General features: G+C 42.1%; 1 protein-coding gene across 1 annotated transcript; it reads left to right on the plus strand.

The window, feature by feature from the left end:
* Positions 1-6,667: 6,667 nt before the first annotated feature.
* LOC310888981 (interferon alpha-2-like) lies at positions 6,668-9,454 on the plus strand. Its single transcript, XM_083815936.1, has 2 exons — positions 6,668-7,251; positions 8,705-9,454. The coding sequence occupies exon 1, from the start codon at positions 6,696-6,698 to the stop codon at positions 7,248-7,250; it is 555 nt and encodes a 184-aa protein (XP_083672062.1). The 5' UTR covers positions 6,668-6,695; the 3' UTR covers position 7,251; positions 8,705-9,454.
* Positions 9,455-17,011: the final 7,557 nt, after the last annotated feature.

A 17,011-nucleotide genomic window follows, 5' to 3' on the forward strand; every position in this document is an offset into this window, starting at 1 on the left:
CCAAAGCATCAGATAGGTGGGAAGTGTTGCACGGGGTGTAGTGACCAAAGTGCAGAACCCAGCACTCAGCCATGTTGAACCTCGTCCCATTGGCCTCTGTCCATCAATCCATCGTGTCCAGGTCCCTCTGCAGGGCCTTCCTACCCTCCAGCAGATTGACACTTCCCCCCAGCTCGGTGTCGTCTGCAAACTTACTGAGGGAGCACTCAATTCCCTTGTCCAAATCATCGTTAAGGAGGATGGGCCCCAACACCAGCCCCTGGGGAACACTACTTGTGTCCGATCGCGAGACAGATTTCACTCCATTCACCACCACTCCCTGGACCTGTCCGTCAAGCCAGTTTTTAACCCAGCAAAGAGTGTACCTGTCCATGCCGTGGGCTGCCAGCTTCTCTGGGAGAATACTGTGGGAGACCATGACAAAGGCCTTGTTGAATTCTAGGTAGACTACATCAACAGCCTTTCCCTCATCCGCCAGGCAGGTCACCTGGTCATAGAAGGAGATGAGATTGGTCAGGCAGGACTTGCCTTTCATGAACCCATGCTGACTGAGCCTGATCCCCTGGTTGTCCTGCATGTGTCGTGTGACTGCATTCAAGACGATCTGTTCCATCACCTTTCTTGGCACCGAGGTCAGGCTGACAGGCCTGTAGTTCCCCAGTTCATCCTTACAATACTTCTTATAGATGGGCATCACATTAACAAGTCATTCAGGACTTCTCCGGATGATCCTAATCACTGATAGATGATAGAAAGTGGCCCAGCAATCACATCCACCAACTCACTCACCCCCTTGGGTGCATCCCATTGGTGCCCATAGATTTGTGGGTGTCTAGCTTGCCTAAATAACCTCTAACCCAATCCTCTTCAACCAGGGGAAAGTCTTCCTTTCTCCAGGTTTTCTCTCTTGTTTCCGGTAGTGCATGGGGACTAGCCTTAACAGTGAAGACTGAAGCAAAGACGGCATTCACTAATTCCGCCTCCTCTGTATCCGCCACCACCAAGGCATCCGCCTCATTTAGCAGCGCACCCATGTTTTCCTTAGTCTTCCTTTTACTGCTGATGTATTTGAAGAAGCTCTTCTTGTTATCCTTGATGTCTCTTGTTAAATTTAATTCTAAGCAGGCCTTAGCCTTCCTCATTGCATCCCTGCATTCTCTGACAATGTTCCTATATTCCACCCACGTGGTCTGTCCCTTCTTCCACATCATGTACGCTTCCTTCTTCTGTTTAAGTTTTCCCAAGAGCTCATTGCCCATCCACGCAGGTCTCCTACCCCCCTTGCTTGTCTCCTTCCTTGTAGGGATGCACGGATCCTGAGCTTGGAGGAAGTGGTGCTTGACTATTAGCCAACTCTCCTGGGCCCCCTGGGCCCCCTCCTGGCCTCTAGGGCCCTGGCCCAAGGGAGTCCTCCAATTAGGTCCCTGAAGAGGTCAAAGTTTGCTCTCTTGAAATCCAGGGTTGCAAAAAAAACAGGGCCTGTGAATGCGAGGCAACTTGCAGCTGCCTGTAGAAGGCCTCATCCACTTCCTCTTCCTGATCCGGCAGCCTGTAGTAAACACCCACCACCACGATGTCACCCCTGCTGTCCTGCCCTTTAATCCTCACCCATAGGCTCTTGACTTGCACTTTGACCCCCCAGGCAGAGCTGCATAGATTCCAGTCGCTCACTCATGCAAAGAGCAACTCCAGCACCTCACCTTCCTGGCCCGTTCTTCCTAAAAAGCATAAAGCTGTCCATGGCCACATTCCAGTCATGAGAGCTGTCCCCTCCTGTCTCAGGAACTGCGACAAGATCACAGACCTGGAACTGCACGCACACCTCCAGTTCCCCTTGTTTATTCCCCATGCTGCGTGCATTTACGTAGAGGCATTTGAGTTGGGCTCCCAATGCATCTGCCTTTCTGGATGGGGCAACTATAACTCGTCTGTGTGGGCCTACAGCAGCTCTCCTGTTAAGCTCTGTTCCCTCTCTAGGCTCTGGGCATCCTCTGCTGGCTCTGGTGTTCAGCTGGCGTGAGCGGGATGGCATGTCATCCCGTACCTTACCGCTAGCATCCCTGATGATATCCCCCTCCACCATCGAATCTAGTTTAAAGCCCCATCAATGAGCCCTGCCAGCTCATGACCAAGGACCCTCTTCCCCCATTGGGAAAGATGAATCCCGTCCAAAGCCAGCAAGCCTGGTGTCATGTAAGGCTTCCTGTTGCCAAAGAACCCGAAATTTTGGTGATGACACCAGTCACAGTGCCACATGTTAATGGACGCTATCCTTCTGTTCCTGTCGCTGTGCAGAGGGTCAGCTACAGCTTGGGGCAGCAGGGCAGATGGGTGAGAGAGGAGCTTGGGTCCCTTGGAAATACTCTTAAGGCTGCAGTTGGTTCCCTTTCCTCTCCCAGATGTTTCTTCTTTTCAGGACCATGCCCTACACTGGTTCTCTTTACTCCTTCAGCCCAGACTTGCACCTCCAGGAGCCAACTACCCTGCTCTGCTGCCTCAGAACTTTCTGCAGGGGACACTATTTGGTGTTCATCACCCTTGTGATGCTATAGAAAGGAAAAAATTGGCCTTTAAATGCATCATGCTAACAAACTGCCTGTGACCTGCCAAAATGGTCTGAGCTGAATTTTGCTATTTGTCTCTGTAACTGTAAAATTCCATCTGCCTCAGGTATTTTTGCTAATTTGCTTATATACTTGCCTCTCCTTTTTTTTTTTTAGGTTATTTTTCAGTGTTTTATCTATATATGGATTTATTTTTTTCCCATTTTTCTTTTATATACTCAAATATTTTTATGGCTTTTGTCATGGTATTCTCCAGGGCAGCCTTTATTCTGTTTAGATTTCAATAAAAGCTCTATTCCCTTGCTTACCTATCTCTGATAGTGTCTGACTTTTTGTGATAAATAGAAGAGTTTTAAAATCATTTTTATCTTGTGCATTTGCTTCTGTCAAGAAGCGTTTGAACAGTGCTCTCAGACATATGGTCTGATTTCTTGGGTGGTTCTTTGGGGACCTAGGAGCTGGACTCACTGATCCTTGTGGGTCCCTTCCAACTCAGGATAATCTATGATTCTATGACCTGTAATTTTTCTCAGTATAAAATGAGTATGAGAGTTCCTCTATTTTATGAAAGCAGCCGTTGGTCATAGTCCAGTAATTCTTTAAAAATTTACTTACTAAAAAATGAAGGCCATGTGTACTCAGGAGTTTAAGTCTGAGTATTCCTACACAGCAAATGCCCATTCAGCCTGGTAAATCAAGGCACATCCAGCAAGGCAGCCAAAGACCCTGTCTATGCCCAGTGGTTTTGACTGCTCATGTAGCAAGATGCAAGAGCCTCAGTGAGGTCAAAAAGACACCCTTGGTGAGTGCTGGTGTCCAAGTTGTCAACACAAGAAATTAAATATACTCCAGTTAATTTAGTTTCTTACAAAATGGAGTTTAGGTCCTGCTCCTCTTTATGCAGAAAAAAAAAATGCTGGCAAACCCACAGTATATTTTATAAGTAGGGCAACAAATCTTTAGTGTCATAAATGGAAATTGTAATATTTTATTTTTAACTTACCATGCTTCTAAAAGGTAGGTTTTGATAATTCCCTTTGCTGCTGCTTCATTGAGGACTGCTCTGTTAAATCTCTTTTCTGGTAAACTTTATTTGTAGTATTTTTTGTTAGTTATTAGTTAATGCCTCTATTTGTAGAATCGTATTTTATGAAACAATACTTTGCAAAAGCAAGCATCTACTACACAAATTACTTATGTGAATTACTCCAGCATAAGACAAAACAGTTACATGGTATGGCAAGTTGGGAAGGTCACATAGCTGAGTTAGATCTTATCTTCTTAATGCAGACTGTGATATTGATTGTGAATTAAATTGTATCATGTAAGCTAAATTAACCATGTTTTAACCATTTAAAACTACCTAACGTATTCCTCATATGGCAGATTTTGTACATAAATTTCCTATCCTTATCCATCCTTGTGCAGCGGCTCCAGAGATGGTATTAATCATGTAAAATTCCCTTATTAAGATACTGTGTGTGGTGACAAGCTCAGCCTGTTTGGATTCCTTGGTGGCATGCTGACCTCTTAAAATCAGTGTGTTTTGAATGAGGTAAAGGAGAAAGGAAACTGAGAGTAGATGAAATGTTGAGAGGAACTAGTTGTTTTGATTGGAGAATCAGCGTTTCTATTCTGCAGGAATGTTCCCATGCATGGCTCCATTTGCCAGCATAAATGTAGCTTAGACTTAACGCTTGCCTTGGTGCCTGAGGTAAAAGACCCCATGTAATAAGGGACAGCAAATAGTCATCCCAAATATTCATTGCATTACACAAACTTCCTTTAGGGAAGTGAATTGTGGCAATTTGAAGGTGGTAGAAATTCACAGAATTGTGCATATTTTTTATCTCTAGTCTTACACTCCTGCAATGAATACATGCAGCAAGATGACCTTTTAAGACAGAGTTGCTTGCATGGAATCACAGATCAGGTACTCTTTTTACACGAATGATCTATTAGGTCTACTTGGAAATACAGTTGTGCTTTGAAAACCTATTTCCTCTTTTCATTCTAGGTTAGAGTGGGCTTTGCTTCAACCACAGAGAAATAACAAAAGCATTCTGTGCTGCAGCTTCATAGCACTCAGCTGCCTCTTCCAGTAATTACTTTTAATGAACTGTTTCTGAATTAAGCAATAAAGATGGATGATTAGAGAAGACTTTCATGAGTTACGCAATATTATTACTCTGCACAGTACAAAAGATAAGAAACTGAGTGGGGAAGAACAATTTTTTGTTATAAAAGATACAAAATGGGAACGGCATGTACAGCTCTTCGTACAAAGGGAAACCTGTAAAAAGTATTTTGGAAGAGGAAAGAAAGAACTTGTGTACCTGGGAGATATAATAAATGTGAACGAGTTTGTCTGTTTAACATCAGTAGAAGAATTAAGATCATATAATGATTATAGCATTGAAAAATATACTTGAGTTAACTTACGGAAGGTGCTGTAGTAGTATGAAACATTTTTCTTAAACTAGGTACATTTTTAATTGATCTAATGATGATTTTAATATGTACATAACTTCTACAGCTGTATTTTTGCATGTAATATGTCACCATGGCCATTTTGTATCTATTGACAGCAATGCACTTTAGGCCTATTTTTCCAAGTATTGAACATTCCCACTAAGTGAAAAGATTTGGTCCCATTTTACTCACTTTATGTCCTGCTTTGGCTGTTCTTACCCTTTTTGTTTAATACTGCCATTCCAAAGTGATGACAGGGGATTCATTTGTTCTTCACAGTGGCAGTACATCCAACTCAAGCTTGCTTAAGTAACAGGAGGAAATCAAAGTAACAGGAGGAAATCAAAAGATTTTCCTCATGCGAACAATTGCGTTCATCTTAATTTATAGCAGTTCAAAGCCTCCCAAATACATATGTGCTGAACACAAAGGAAGCCCTAAAACAGTACCATAAATCTGCTCAGAGTGATTACCAGACTAAGAATGAAGCCAGCCACATAGTGATGGGTGGCATTGCAACAGCTGCACAGAAATACAGAGCCAGATCTCAGACTAAAAAATCAGTTTATCTGGACGTCTTGATCCAGATGATCCACTTGCCTTTGTAGGCTGCCTTTGTAGTGAGCTATGTTTGTACAGAAGGCTTGGAGAAACAGCTAAATGTTAATTTAAGACTTGCTTTCATCAAAATAAAATCAAAGGCAGGAGCAAGATTTCACAATGTGCTGTGATAGTGCTGACCTATTCTACTATATGGCTAAAGAAAGCAAATGGCTGAATTTTAGAGCATTTTTTGTCTCTGTGTTTGTTCTCTCTCCATTTAACATAAGAATTCAGACTTGTGCACTACTGGCATTGATATTATTACTCAATTGATCATATGGAGAAAAAAGTGTGTCTTATCCAAGTATCTAACATGTTTCCATGTGAATATTTGTATTCTCATGGCACTTACAGTCTCTAAAAGGCCCCGTATAATTACCATCATACATGTGTCAACATACATATAGTTATATTAATACTAATACACATATTTTTATATATACATGTCTTTTAGTGATATATTCAAAGGACTATTGTCCTTTGAATTTAAACGGATGAAAGGTGAAGAGAAAGACAATAATTTCCCTGAATAAAAATAGGTAGAGAAAGCTCAGCTGAATTTTGGGAGTGTAAGTCCTGTCAAGGAGAGAGGCTAACAGTAGTTCTTGGCAGGTCCCTGGCCCATCATTGACAATGTTGTGTTTCAACATGTTTTCCCACTGCTAAAATATTAAGAAACTAAGGATATTTCTCTAACATATTCTTTTAAATTCTCAGTACAGTTACCACAGAATTTTTGAGGAAGAGGGATCTAAGATACACATACAGCCTAAGATATACATAACATTCTATAATCCAGCTGAAATAAAAAGAAAGTGGCAAAAAAAAGACAATGAAGTCATACAGCAGAAAATGAAAGTGGTAAGTGTCAAAAGCATACACAAGGGGGAAGACCTTAAAAACCAAAAAATGATGAAAGAAAACTTCTCCTACAGAATAATTAAATTTCAAGATTTTGAAGAAACAGAGACGCCTATTAATAACCTTCAAAGCAATCCAGCCTGTCTCTTAGGATTCATACACAGGAAAGGAGAAGCATAGCAGCTTATCTGTACCATGAACACTTTTGGCTTGGTACAAATTGGCCTCATTCTGTTGTGCACCACCACCATGTCAAGTCTTAACTGTAATCACCTTCCTTTACAGCAAAGAAAAGTGATTGAGAACAGCCTGCAACTTTTGGACAAAATGGGCAAAAAGTTTCCTCAACAGTGTCTAAGAGAGAAAATGTCCTTCAGATTTCCTGAGCAGGTTTTAAAGCCCAAACAGAAAGAAACTGTCAAAATGGCCATTGAAGAGATCTTCCAACACATCTTCTACATCTTTAGCAAAAATCTAACTCTAGCTGCCTGGGATGGGGCAGCTCTAGAACAATTCCAAAATGGACTTTATCATCAAATTGAGCAATTGGAGGCATGTGTAACCAAGAAGCAGACCCAGTATTTTTGGAGTAAAGAAGTCAACAGGCTGAAACTGAAAAAGTATTTCCAAAAGATAGACTGTTTTCTTAAAGACAAGCAACACAACCTGTGCTCCTGGGAGATCAGCCGTGCAGAAATGAGGAGATGTCTTCAATTGATTGATAAAGTCGTGAGGAAGCTTTACAACTAAGGTACAAAGATTTTGATCTGTTATAATTTAGCTTTAAAATTAATTACATTTAATATTTTTTCTATGGTCTATCTCGTGTAAAAGCTTCTAGCCCTCTTTAATCATATTTAAATGATTGTGCTGCTAATATTTATTTTTGAAAATGTAATATATTATTCGATGTCAGTTTATTTGGTGAGCAAGATGTATACACTACCTATAAAATAATCTGTATGACTTTTCAGTGAGGGTTACTCCATAGGAAAGGATGATAATTATGACAAATAAGGTTATTGCATGGTGTTTTCTGCTGTGAAAATGTGCTGTTCCTTTCCATCTCTATTTCACTGATATACAGAGAATCATTTATTTGTGAAAGGACTACACATCATCGCTTTAGAGGAATTACTAGATTTGTACTGAATGAGTCCTCATCAAAAATAAAGTGGTGTACTGTTTATTTAAATGGGCCTGGTTTAGGTAGATACTATTTATTATTCTTTCAAGTGCTGTATGCTCTTTTCTAAGAATGTATCTTTTTATACATTTGGTCCATTCTAAGTTTGCTTTGTTCAAAGAGGTAAAGTAATTCTAGAAGGAATTGTCCACACAATAAATTGTTTGCAATAACTATAGCTTCTGCAATAACTTCTCAGTTGCATACTCTTACTTTTAATTAAAGTACCTTTCCTTCATCTAACTTTCTGGGGAGAAGGCTTTCTTTCCATCCTGCTATGTTTCCAATTCACTTTAACTGCTTTCTCAAATTTGATTCCATTCCAATTCACTTCCATTCAGTACTGTCCTTTATTGTTGCTTGAAATCTACTGCCTCGTTCCCTTTGCTCATAAACTGACCCACAGAAACATGTATTCCAGCAAATTTTCCCCCCAAACCACAGAGCCTCGATTAGCAATATAAACAAATTCCTTGAAATAACCAGCTTATACTTGGCAAAAGTCCACTGATTTCTGCAAGGCCAAATCAGGATTTTACCCTTGCGAAATTGTCCCTGGTTAACTCCATTTCAAATGATTGTGTTTTCCCTAGTTTCTTGCTATTTGTTAGTCAGAGGGAGAAGAGTTACATCCAGGCTGTGTTACCGATTGAATTATGGTAAAAAGATGTTTAAAAAAAAAAAAAGAAAGCTGCTATTTCCCGTAGCCAAAGCTGATGAACTCTGGACACAGGCTTCTGGTTCCAGCATAAAGAAACAGGGCAGAGTTGGCATGGCCATAGTTCCCAAGGAAAGGAAATGTCAGTCACAAAGGGCTGACATTGCTAGGGGTTGCTTCTAGCATCTAGCGAGGAGCCACTTTAAAGTTTTCCCTGGTCTCTAGCCATTTGAAGTAGTAGTATTATTCAAAGCACTGATAATGCAAGGGTGAATCTATACAAAAATGGACTGGTAAGAGCAATAGCAATGGTAGTCCAGATGTCATGTACCGTATCTGTGACACAGGTCTCTTTTGCAGGGTACACCTGCCCTCCTCTCTGCCAGCATGGATGCGAGGTAAAGGAAGTGTTGAGAGCAACGGATACCAGGTCTGAAGCTGAAATACCAGACAACCTGATAACAACTTCACCATGATCCAGAATAACTGGAAAGACTAAAGGGAAAAAGAAAAGAATCAGAGCCATTTTTCTGCCTGGTGAGATCCCACCAGACGTATTATAGCCTAAAGTGTATTTCTTGTGCTTTGTAACTAACAGTACTTGGAACGTCTGTCAGACTGTTAGAAATCTGATTTCCACTGCTTGGTTTTTGGTTTTGTTTTTGTTTTGGTGTGGCTTTTTTTTGTTTTTCTTTTGTTTGTTTATTTGTTTGTTTTTGCACCTCTGCAAGCCCGTGCTATAAAAGGACATTCAGCCTATTGAGCTTTCTGGTTCTGATATCCTAGGTGACTTCTGAAATGCAGTAAACCCATATTGAAACAGCCCCATTTTTACTGAAACTTAACATGAAATATTTTCAACTGCCCTCTCATGAAGGATCCCACGGTTTTCTGCCTCACTTGCTGGAAGTGGGAAGATGTTAAATCACAGACCACTGATTGTTCAGAAAAGCTCATCCCCCAAAACTTCCTTTATGGTTCATAACTATCCTTAACAATCTCATCATCAAGTGAAAATATGTTTTGAAGTATTTCAGTCAACAGGGCACTTTTCAGTGCAGGAAACAACAGAATGGGCACTAGAGGGCAAAGTGAGATTATAGACAAGTGTAAGAATGCAGGTGAATGTTTTGAATGAATAAATGAATAAAAACGAATATTTTAGCAAGACGTCATTTCAACTTTTTATGACTTTTTATGACTGTGTTGCTTATCAATAAATTGCTATTGGGTTCACAGAAGGGACTTTAAAGAAAAATGAACAGTTTTTGAGGAAAGGAAGAGGATCTCAGAGACAATGGCTCATAAACCAGCATTTGATTTCATTTACTTTTCAGCTGTGAGGTAGTAGAAATTGCTTGTAGTGAGACAATATCTAAAAGACCCTCAAGCACAGGGACTCTGGAACAGACATGGGTGCTGAACAAGTAAAAGAGAAAAAGCAAATACCAGGCAAGCCTTTACAATATTTCTTTGGTTTATTCTTACTTTTTAAAGAAAGATAAAGAGTCTTTAAGGTAAAGAAAGAAAGGTAAAGATCTTCTCTCTCCCTTGCCATTATAACGTTCTGGAGAGAGCTGTATTTTGTCACCGTTGTGGTACCAGGTTAGCTGTATGTGATGCCCTTGGCCAGCTGAAACTCTCCAGTATTTCTTCCACTTAGTATTTTTTTCTAGAAACTAAAACATATGCGGCAAAATATAATTTTCGACATATATTATTTTCAAATGGAAATGAATAAAATAGTGAACACAGAGTCTCAAATCCAAGTAGAAAATTAAACATAGATAAAACAAAATCTTTCCAGGCTAGGACTGCTCATAGACCAAAAAGCATAAGACTTATGCACCAGTCCCAGTCCCAGTCCCAGTCCCAGTCCCGTTCCCAGTCCCAGTCCCAGTCATGGCTGTTTTTCATAGCTAGTTCCGCAGCATCTTGTTTACATGTGCGGTGCTGCACTTTTAGGGAAACTTCATCAAAATTGATAGGGTTTCATCTATGTAGAGGCTGTTTTCTGGAATGGATTTACAGGATTGGGTTCAAAAGCTTTGTATCCAACAAGAACCTTCACAATAGCTACAGCAGAACTAAAGAATGCTTATTCCAGACTTTACTCTGGAAAAAATTATTCACAAGTCACAGTCAAATACAGCTGTCCAAAGCAATTTTTCCATGGATTTGGTGTGCTCTGCTAGCTCTGGCTTTACTTCTTTTTTAAATTTAAAGAGAGAGAGAGAAAAAAACAAGCCAAACCAAACCAGAAAAACAACAATGCAAAACAGAACAAAAGCCTGCGGAAGTAATTTCCCAGTCATCCAGGATTAGCCCTTGCTGCTAGGAAAGACAGCAGGAGTCCTCCTTCGGAGCAGCTGTAGGGAAGTTGCAGCAATGGCTGTGGTGGATCAAGCGGACTGACACCAGCGTTGAGGGGTGTGGGCTAGGAAAGGATCACGAACGGCTCATGAGGAGATGAACTTTGCTTTAGAAAGTTAATGTAATGCAAAAAAAAAAAAAAAAGTGAAAAAGTAAGACTGAATTTGATTCTTTACAATAAGGTGACTGTGCTTTTCGATACCCAAAAATATTTCTATTATTCCTAATACAGGCAATGATGAGTCATTTATACCAGTGTTTTCCACACTTCTGTTGATACCAAGAAATCTTGGTAAGGCGCACGGGCTTTTTTGACACTGAGGGCTCCCATAGGAGCAAACTCTGACAGGGAAAGCAAGGACCATCTCTCCTCTCTGCCTGCAGACATCCCAGGGCTGGAGCCAGCTCTGCAAACTGGAGGGCAGCTGCAGTCATGCAGTGGTGCCCTGCTACTGCACCAACACACCGCTGAGCCTGCTTTGTTTCCAAACATAATTTAGGCTCCTCATCAGTTGCATCCTGGATGAATGCCTCTTCTCTCTTAATGTTTTACAACATTAAAACCAAAATCCCCAGCTCATGTGAACTGGCATGTGAAAGGCAGCAAGATTGGTTGTATCTTCAGGGCGAACCTTCTTGAACCCAAATGCAGTTAGGGTCCTAAAACCACATATTAGCTTCGCCAATTAATAATTCAAAACTCTGAGCAAATAACGATCTGTTTTTTGAAAGTGTGGGATTAAACACAGTTAATGCTCACCTCCGTAAAATAACTGTTAAAACGTGGTAATACATTTGCAAAGTCAAAAACCAGACTAGGGAGGAGAAATACTGAGATTCCAAGCAGTGTATCTGCCCCCTGCTCACCAGTTACCACAATGCCTACTCACTTTAGCTCCTACTGTCTGCTGTATTCCCCAAGTTTCTTATCTGGGTAGGCCAGAGCCTTCACAACTTCCTCTGGACTGAGCTGGAGTACTGTGTGTACAGTTCATTTTCCCAGAAAGGAAATATCTTGACAGACATATTTATATAAGACAGAAAGCTTTTCTTCTGCAACAACAACAAAAATGCCTGTTTGACTTCAAATATTTGTAAAAACATTGCTCTCTCTTTGGGAAATTAATACACTTCCTCTTCAAGTCTTTGCCTTAGAGGTGTACTCTGTTCTGGTCTCTACTTTTTGGGTAAAGCTCACATTGGCTGTTATTGTAATTGGCTGATTTTTAATAGCTAAAAATAAATTTCTGCTGCTTGTAGCAGAATTCATGTTGTTGTCCTTTGGACAAGCATCAAGGCCTGCCACAGCTGTTCATGGATATTCAAAAAGGGCTTGTGCTGAATGTGATGACTGGTCACTAACAAGCACTGTTTCAAGATGCTGAACCCTTTTTTCTTTTTTTTTCTTTTTTTTTTTTTTTATAAGAAAAATAGAGCACCTCTCTCTTTCCTTCCAAGTTCCCCATAGCAGGGTAACAGTCACTGTTAAACTGCTTGAAAACGGTGGGAAACTATTATCACAACTTCCATTATGAGTGACTTAGTAGTAGCTAACACTAAAAAAAGGGAATTCCCGATGTCCATCGAGCACTAATTTCTCCTGATTATCAAAGTGGCATATTTGATGTGCCTGTTGGTCTCATCTGGCAGTTGGTGCAGTGAGCTGGGATGCGCAGAGACTCTAGAAGCATGGCTTATTTCAAAACTGGATATGTCTTTGATATTCAGTTAGTCTTTTCACTGCCTCCCTTTGCAAAACCAGTGAATTTTCCCTTCTGCTGAAAATGAACAGGTTGGGAATGAGAAAGAAGGACAGGAAAACCTGCTAAAGGATATTTTTAAAAAAATGTAAAACAAGGGGTGATACTTACAACACTCACGTGTAAGAAAATGAAATTAAAAAAAAAATCCCCTATAAACAGATGATGTTGTCCCTGAATATGCAGATTTTTTAAGAACAGAAAGAACAGGTTTCAATAATCAGCCTGAAAAGAAGTCATCTTTTGCATTATAAAAATAAGTTGTTTCCATGTAGAAATAATTTCTTGAAACACAGAATTGCACTGTATTACAGAAACACAATGTTTTGCATTTTTCTGCTATGCTGAAAGAGTAGGTAAAAGTTTTCTGCTGATCACCTCCACCTGGGGGGTCAATGCTTGAAAATAAGGAATCCCTCAAGTCAACATATTCGCACAGAGCTGTTGGGAAGGTTCTGAGTATCAAGGTCAGCCTAGCGTGCCAGACCACCTGCTCCAAAAAAAAGGCAGGTAAGGAGGGTGAGGCTGGCACATCTCCTCCAAGTGACATTTTGGGAGGTCTGGACACGAGCTGCTGGGAGGCCCTGTCCGGTCTCCCTCTTCCCTCCTCTTTCTCTGCTCCAGCTGCGGGGCAGTGGGGAAGAAAAGCCACCAGCCTGCTTTTTCTGAAATACCTGTGCCTACAGTAGAGCAGAACCATCCTGAAGGTTAGTGGATACAAAAAGTCACTCCTATATGGCCAAAGCCAAATTGATGGGCTGGGATTTTTCCTCCAAATACATTTCCAAACATCATCCGTTTTTCACCTGATGAAACTGTAAAGACTAAACCTCCTACCACCTCTGTATCTGCTTGGTGGACCCTTGTGGCACAACACTGGCTCACACAGCCCACTTCTTCTCACCCTAAAGCAATCGGGAACTTCGCCTGCTGTGACTCATTTTGTTTTGTTAGATGAGGCCGGTGAGTCAGAGCCTGTGAGGCGGGACCTGTTGGCAAGCCAGGGTCTCTCCTGAATTTACAGAATCAGAAGGGTGTGAGAAGGATGAAGCTGGCAAGGCTGCTGCTTCCTCTTCTGCCCAGCTCAAGAGTATAGTCAACAACGTTGAGTCTTTTCCCCACTACTTGCGTGCGGTGTGGAGGTGACTTGCTTCCTCTGCTGCCTCCGCACAGCCTTCCTTTTCTCACTCTCTGTCGTGACCACGCGGCATAGAAACAAACCAGCATGATGCAGACACTCTGCCAGCTGGCAGGACACAGGGCTGTCCAGTACCACACCGCACCAGCCCTGCGGCAGCACAGTGGTTGCCTGCTTTAACTGAGGTCAGCAGTACTGGAGTGTGTGCCTCCAGCTCACTGTGTGTTTTCGAGATGTCATTTGCCAGTGCTTAAACTAGGGCGATCCCCGGGCCAAAACATGGGCTTGAATTTAGGTGGCCAAAAGTGCTAATTATAAAGGAAAGGAGCTGGAAAGTTAATGACTACAAACAAAGAAAACTAATCCTAAGGCATACAGTTTCTCTCCGTAAAGCACATCTACATACTGCTTTTATAGCAAGGATTTGGAAAAAAAAGCTATGCATAAAAGGAGCAGATGTTTTATTCTGCTGATGTTTCCCATTCAAAGAAAGTGCGACTGTTTCCATATCACATGAATTATTACGTCTGCTATTAACTTTGTGAATAAAGCGCTTTCCTGCACACACAAGCACCGTGCCCAGAGAGAACGTGTTTTTCCCACCTCGTGACGCAGAGAAACCAAACGCGATTACAATCTGTTTAGATTTTGAGAAATCCATGAGACTCAGAAGTAGCACATGCTGAGCAGTCACGGAGCTTGTTTTAAAAGATGCTGGTGTTTTTATACAAGGATTTTTTCATGCCAGCTAAGTAGGTCCTAGAAAGAAAATTGTCTGCAAGAGAAGTAGCTACAGCAGATAAGAAAGAATATTTTCCAAAAATAAAAACTACATTTATTCTGGGATTTACCTAGTCTTCCCACATACAGCTCATGTGTTTCAGTAGCATTATTTACTATTTGGTTTCATAGTAATGTCTTTACAGCTTACAAAATCGTTGAATGAGTTAAGTATAAAAGACTTTCTCCAAAACCTGCATGCCTGGAATTGATCCCAGTTCCATCTAACAAAAGGTGTTACCTCGCTACTGATCTTCCTTTTTCATACCCTCAGGCCATCACACTACATAAACACCACTACAAATTGCACAACTAAAGAGACCTTACGTACATTGCCAACTGCAAGCTGTGCACAGAAGAAAACTGTATTTCAAAGAAGATTTTTTTCTTGTGAGAAACAGATCCTAAGGGCTAGCATCAGGCCTCATTGGCCAGATCTAAAACCCACTGGTTGGTGTGTATTCTATATCTCCCAAAGAAGAATTTGACTTTCTCTGTAATAGTTTTTATAATAGGATTTATGAGCCCCATGCCTTGGCTCTGTCACTGCAATGCATTGCCACTCAAACGTATGTTTATAATAGCATTTTAGTTCATGCCAGAAATACATATTTGAAGAAAATTTTCTAGTTATTGCCACTTGCAATGCCTTGTTCCTCTTTGCGGGGCAGGCTCGGAGTGCACCAGAGGACAATATCGTTCCTTTCACATGCAATCACACCAGGAGATTTGATCCAGGAAGGAACAGGCACCCAGTTCCTGCCTCACTGTGCAGGGGGCTGCAGATGCCAAGGCTGTCCCGGGCCACTCCCCACCCCCTGACAGCTTCTGCTCTGGGGGCAGTTGGCACCAACATGGGTGCCCCATGCCCCGAGCCTTCCGGGGTGACCATGTTTTCTGTGGGAGTGCTAACTTGGCGGCTGCCCATGAGGGATTTTGCACATCATGAGGCTGGGAGAGCCTTTGTTGCTTTTACATGTTCGCCTGATGTTTGAAAAGAGCTGTTCTGCTGGGTCTTATTACAGCCATGAGCTCATCTCCTGGCAGGATTAGTCACACCAGTCGTCCTCCCAGAGGCACGCAGTTGAGAGACGTTTTGCAAGAGCCATAGGCTGAGCCTTTCGATAACCATTTGTTTGTTTGCTTAACCATTTATTTAGTGCTGATTTATTATTTCCTCCTAAGAAAGGAATATGTTCCTGAGCCAAGAAAAAGATCATGGCTCTCAAGCTGTAGAAGTGAGTGCCACACCAGCAGGAAAGCCCTGTGTGCCTGCATAACCCTGTCACAGAGGTACTGCATGAGAGACGCAGCCAGGAAAAACAAGGCGTCCCACCATGGGAAATCATAGAATTATAGAATGTCTTGGTTTGGGAGGGACCTTAAAGATCATCTAGTTCCAACCCCCCTGCCATGGGCAGGGATGCCACATGCCCAGGGCCTCATCCAGCCTGAGCATCTTGAACACCTCCAGGGATGGGGCATCCACAGCTTCTCTGGGTAACCTGTGCCAGTGCCTCACCTCCCTCTGGGTGAAGAATTTCCTCCTAACCTCTAGTTTAAATCTCTCCTCTTTTAGTTTAAAACCATTCACCCTTGTCCAGTCATTATCTGCCTGAGCAAAAAGTTGCTCTTTATCTTTTTTGTAAGCACCCTTTAAGTATTGACAGGTTGCAATGAGGTTTTCCTGGAACCTTCTCTTCTCCAGGCTGAACATCCCCAGCTCTCTCAGCCTTTCTTCATCGGAGAGGTGCTCCATCCCTCTGATCAACTTCATGGCCCTCCTCTGGACCCACTCTAACAGCCCCACGTCCTTCTTGTGCTGGGGGCCCAGACCTGGATGCAGCACTCCAGGTGGGGCCTCACAAGGGCAGAGCAGAGGGGCACAATCCCCTCCCTCCACCTGCTGGCCACCCCTCTGCTGATGCAGCCCAGGACACAGTTGGCCTGCTGGGCTGCAAGCACGCACTGCTGGCTCATGTCAAGTTTTTTGCCCACCAGAACCCCCAGGTCCTTATCCATAGGGCTGCTCTCAGTGAGTTCTCCCAGTCTGTGCTCGTGGTTGGGACTGCCCCGACCCAGGTGCAGCACCTTGCACTTGGACTTGTTCAACATCTTGAGGTTCACATGGGCCCACTTCTCAAGCTTCTATCATCAAATCACCCACTTGGTCAGGAGGGAGGTGTGTCTCACCCCTCCAGGGCACTGCAGGGTAAAGGTGGCTTGGCTGGGAGCTCCACGCCACTTGCAACAGGGCTGAGACCCAGGAAGGCATGTTTTATCCCCCTGACGTTTTGTACTTTCGCATGACATCGTGTCAGTCGGTCATTATGTTCTGGGTGACTATTTCTGTCATAGCATTAAATTTTAAACCTCCTGTAAGATGGGACGTGCTTTCAACATGTGTGTCAATGGGAAAACACTTATTGGCAGAAAGCAGTTTATATAAGTATTATTGTTGCCAATGACTTTTTTCTTCATCTGATTTATATTGTAATATCCAAAAGACTTAAGGGCAGAATGCTGCGAGAATGTACTCTGTCAGTAGTGCCCATATTTCACAGGGGCACGAATAAATAGGTATTTCTTGGTAAGAAGTGGAAAACTCTTTCCTCT

The sequence above is a fragment of the Anser anser genome (genome assembly GCF_964211835.1).
Source record: "Anser anser genome assembly, chromosome: Z".
NCBI lineage: Eukaryota > Metazoa > Chordata > Aves > Anseriformes > Anatidae > Anser > Anser anser.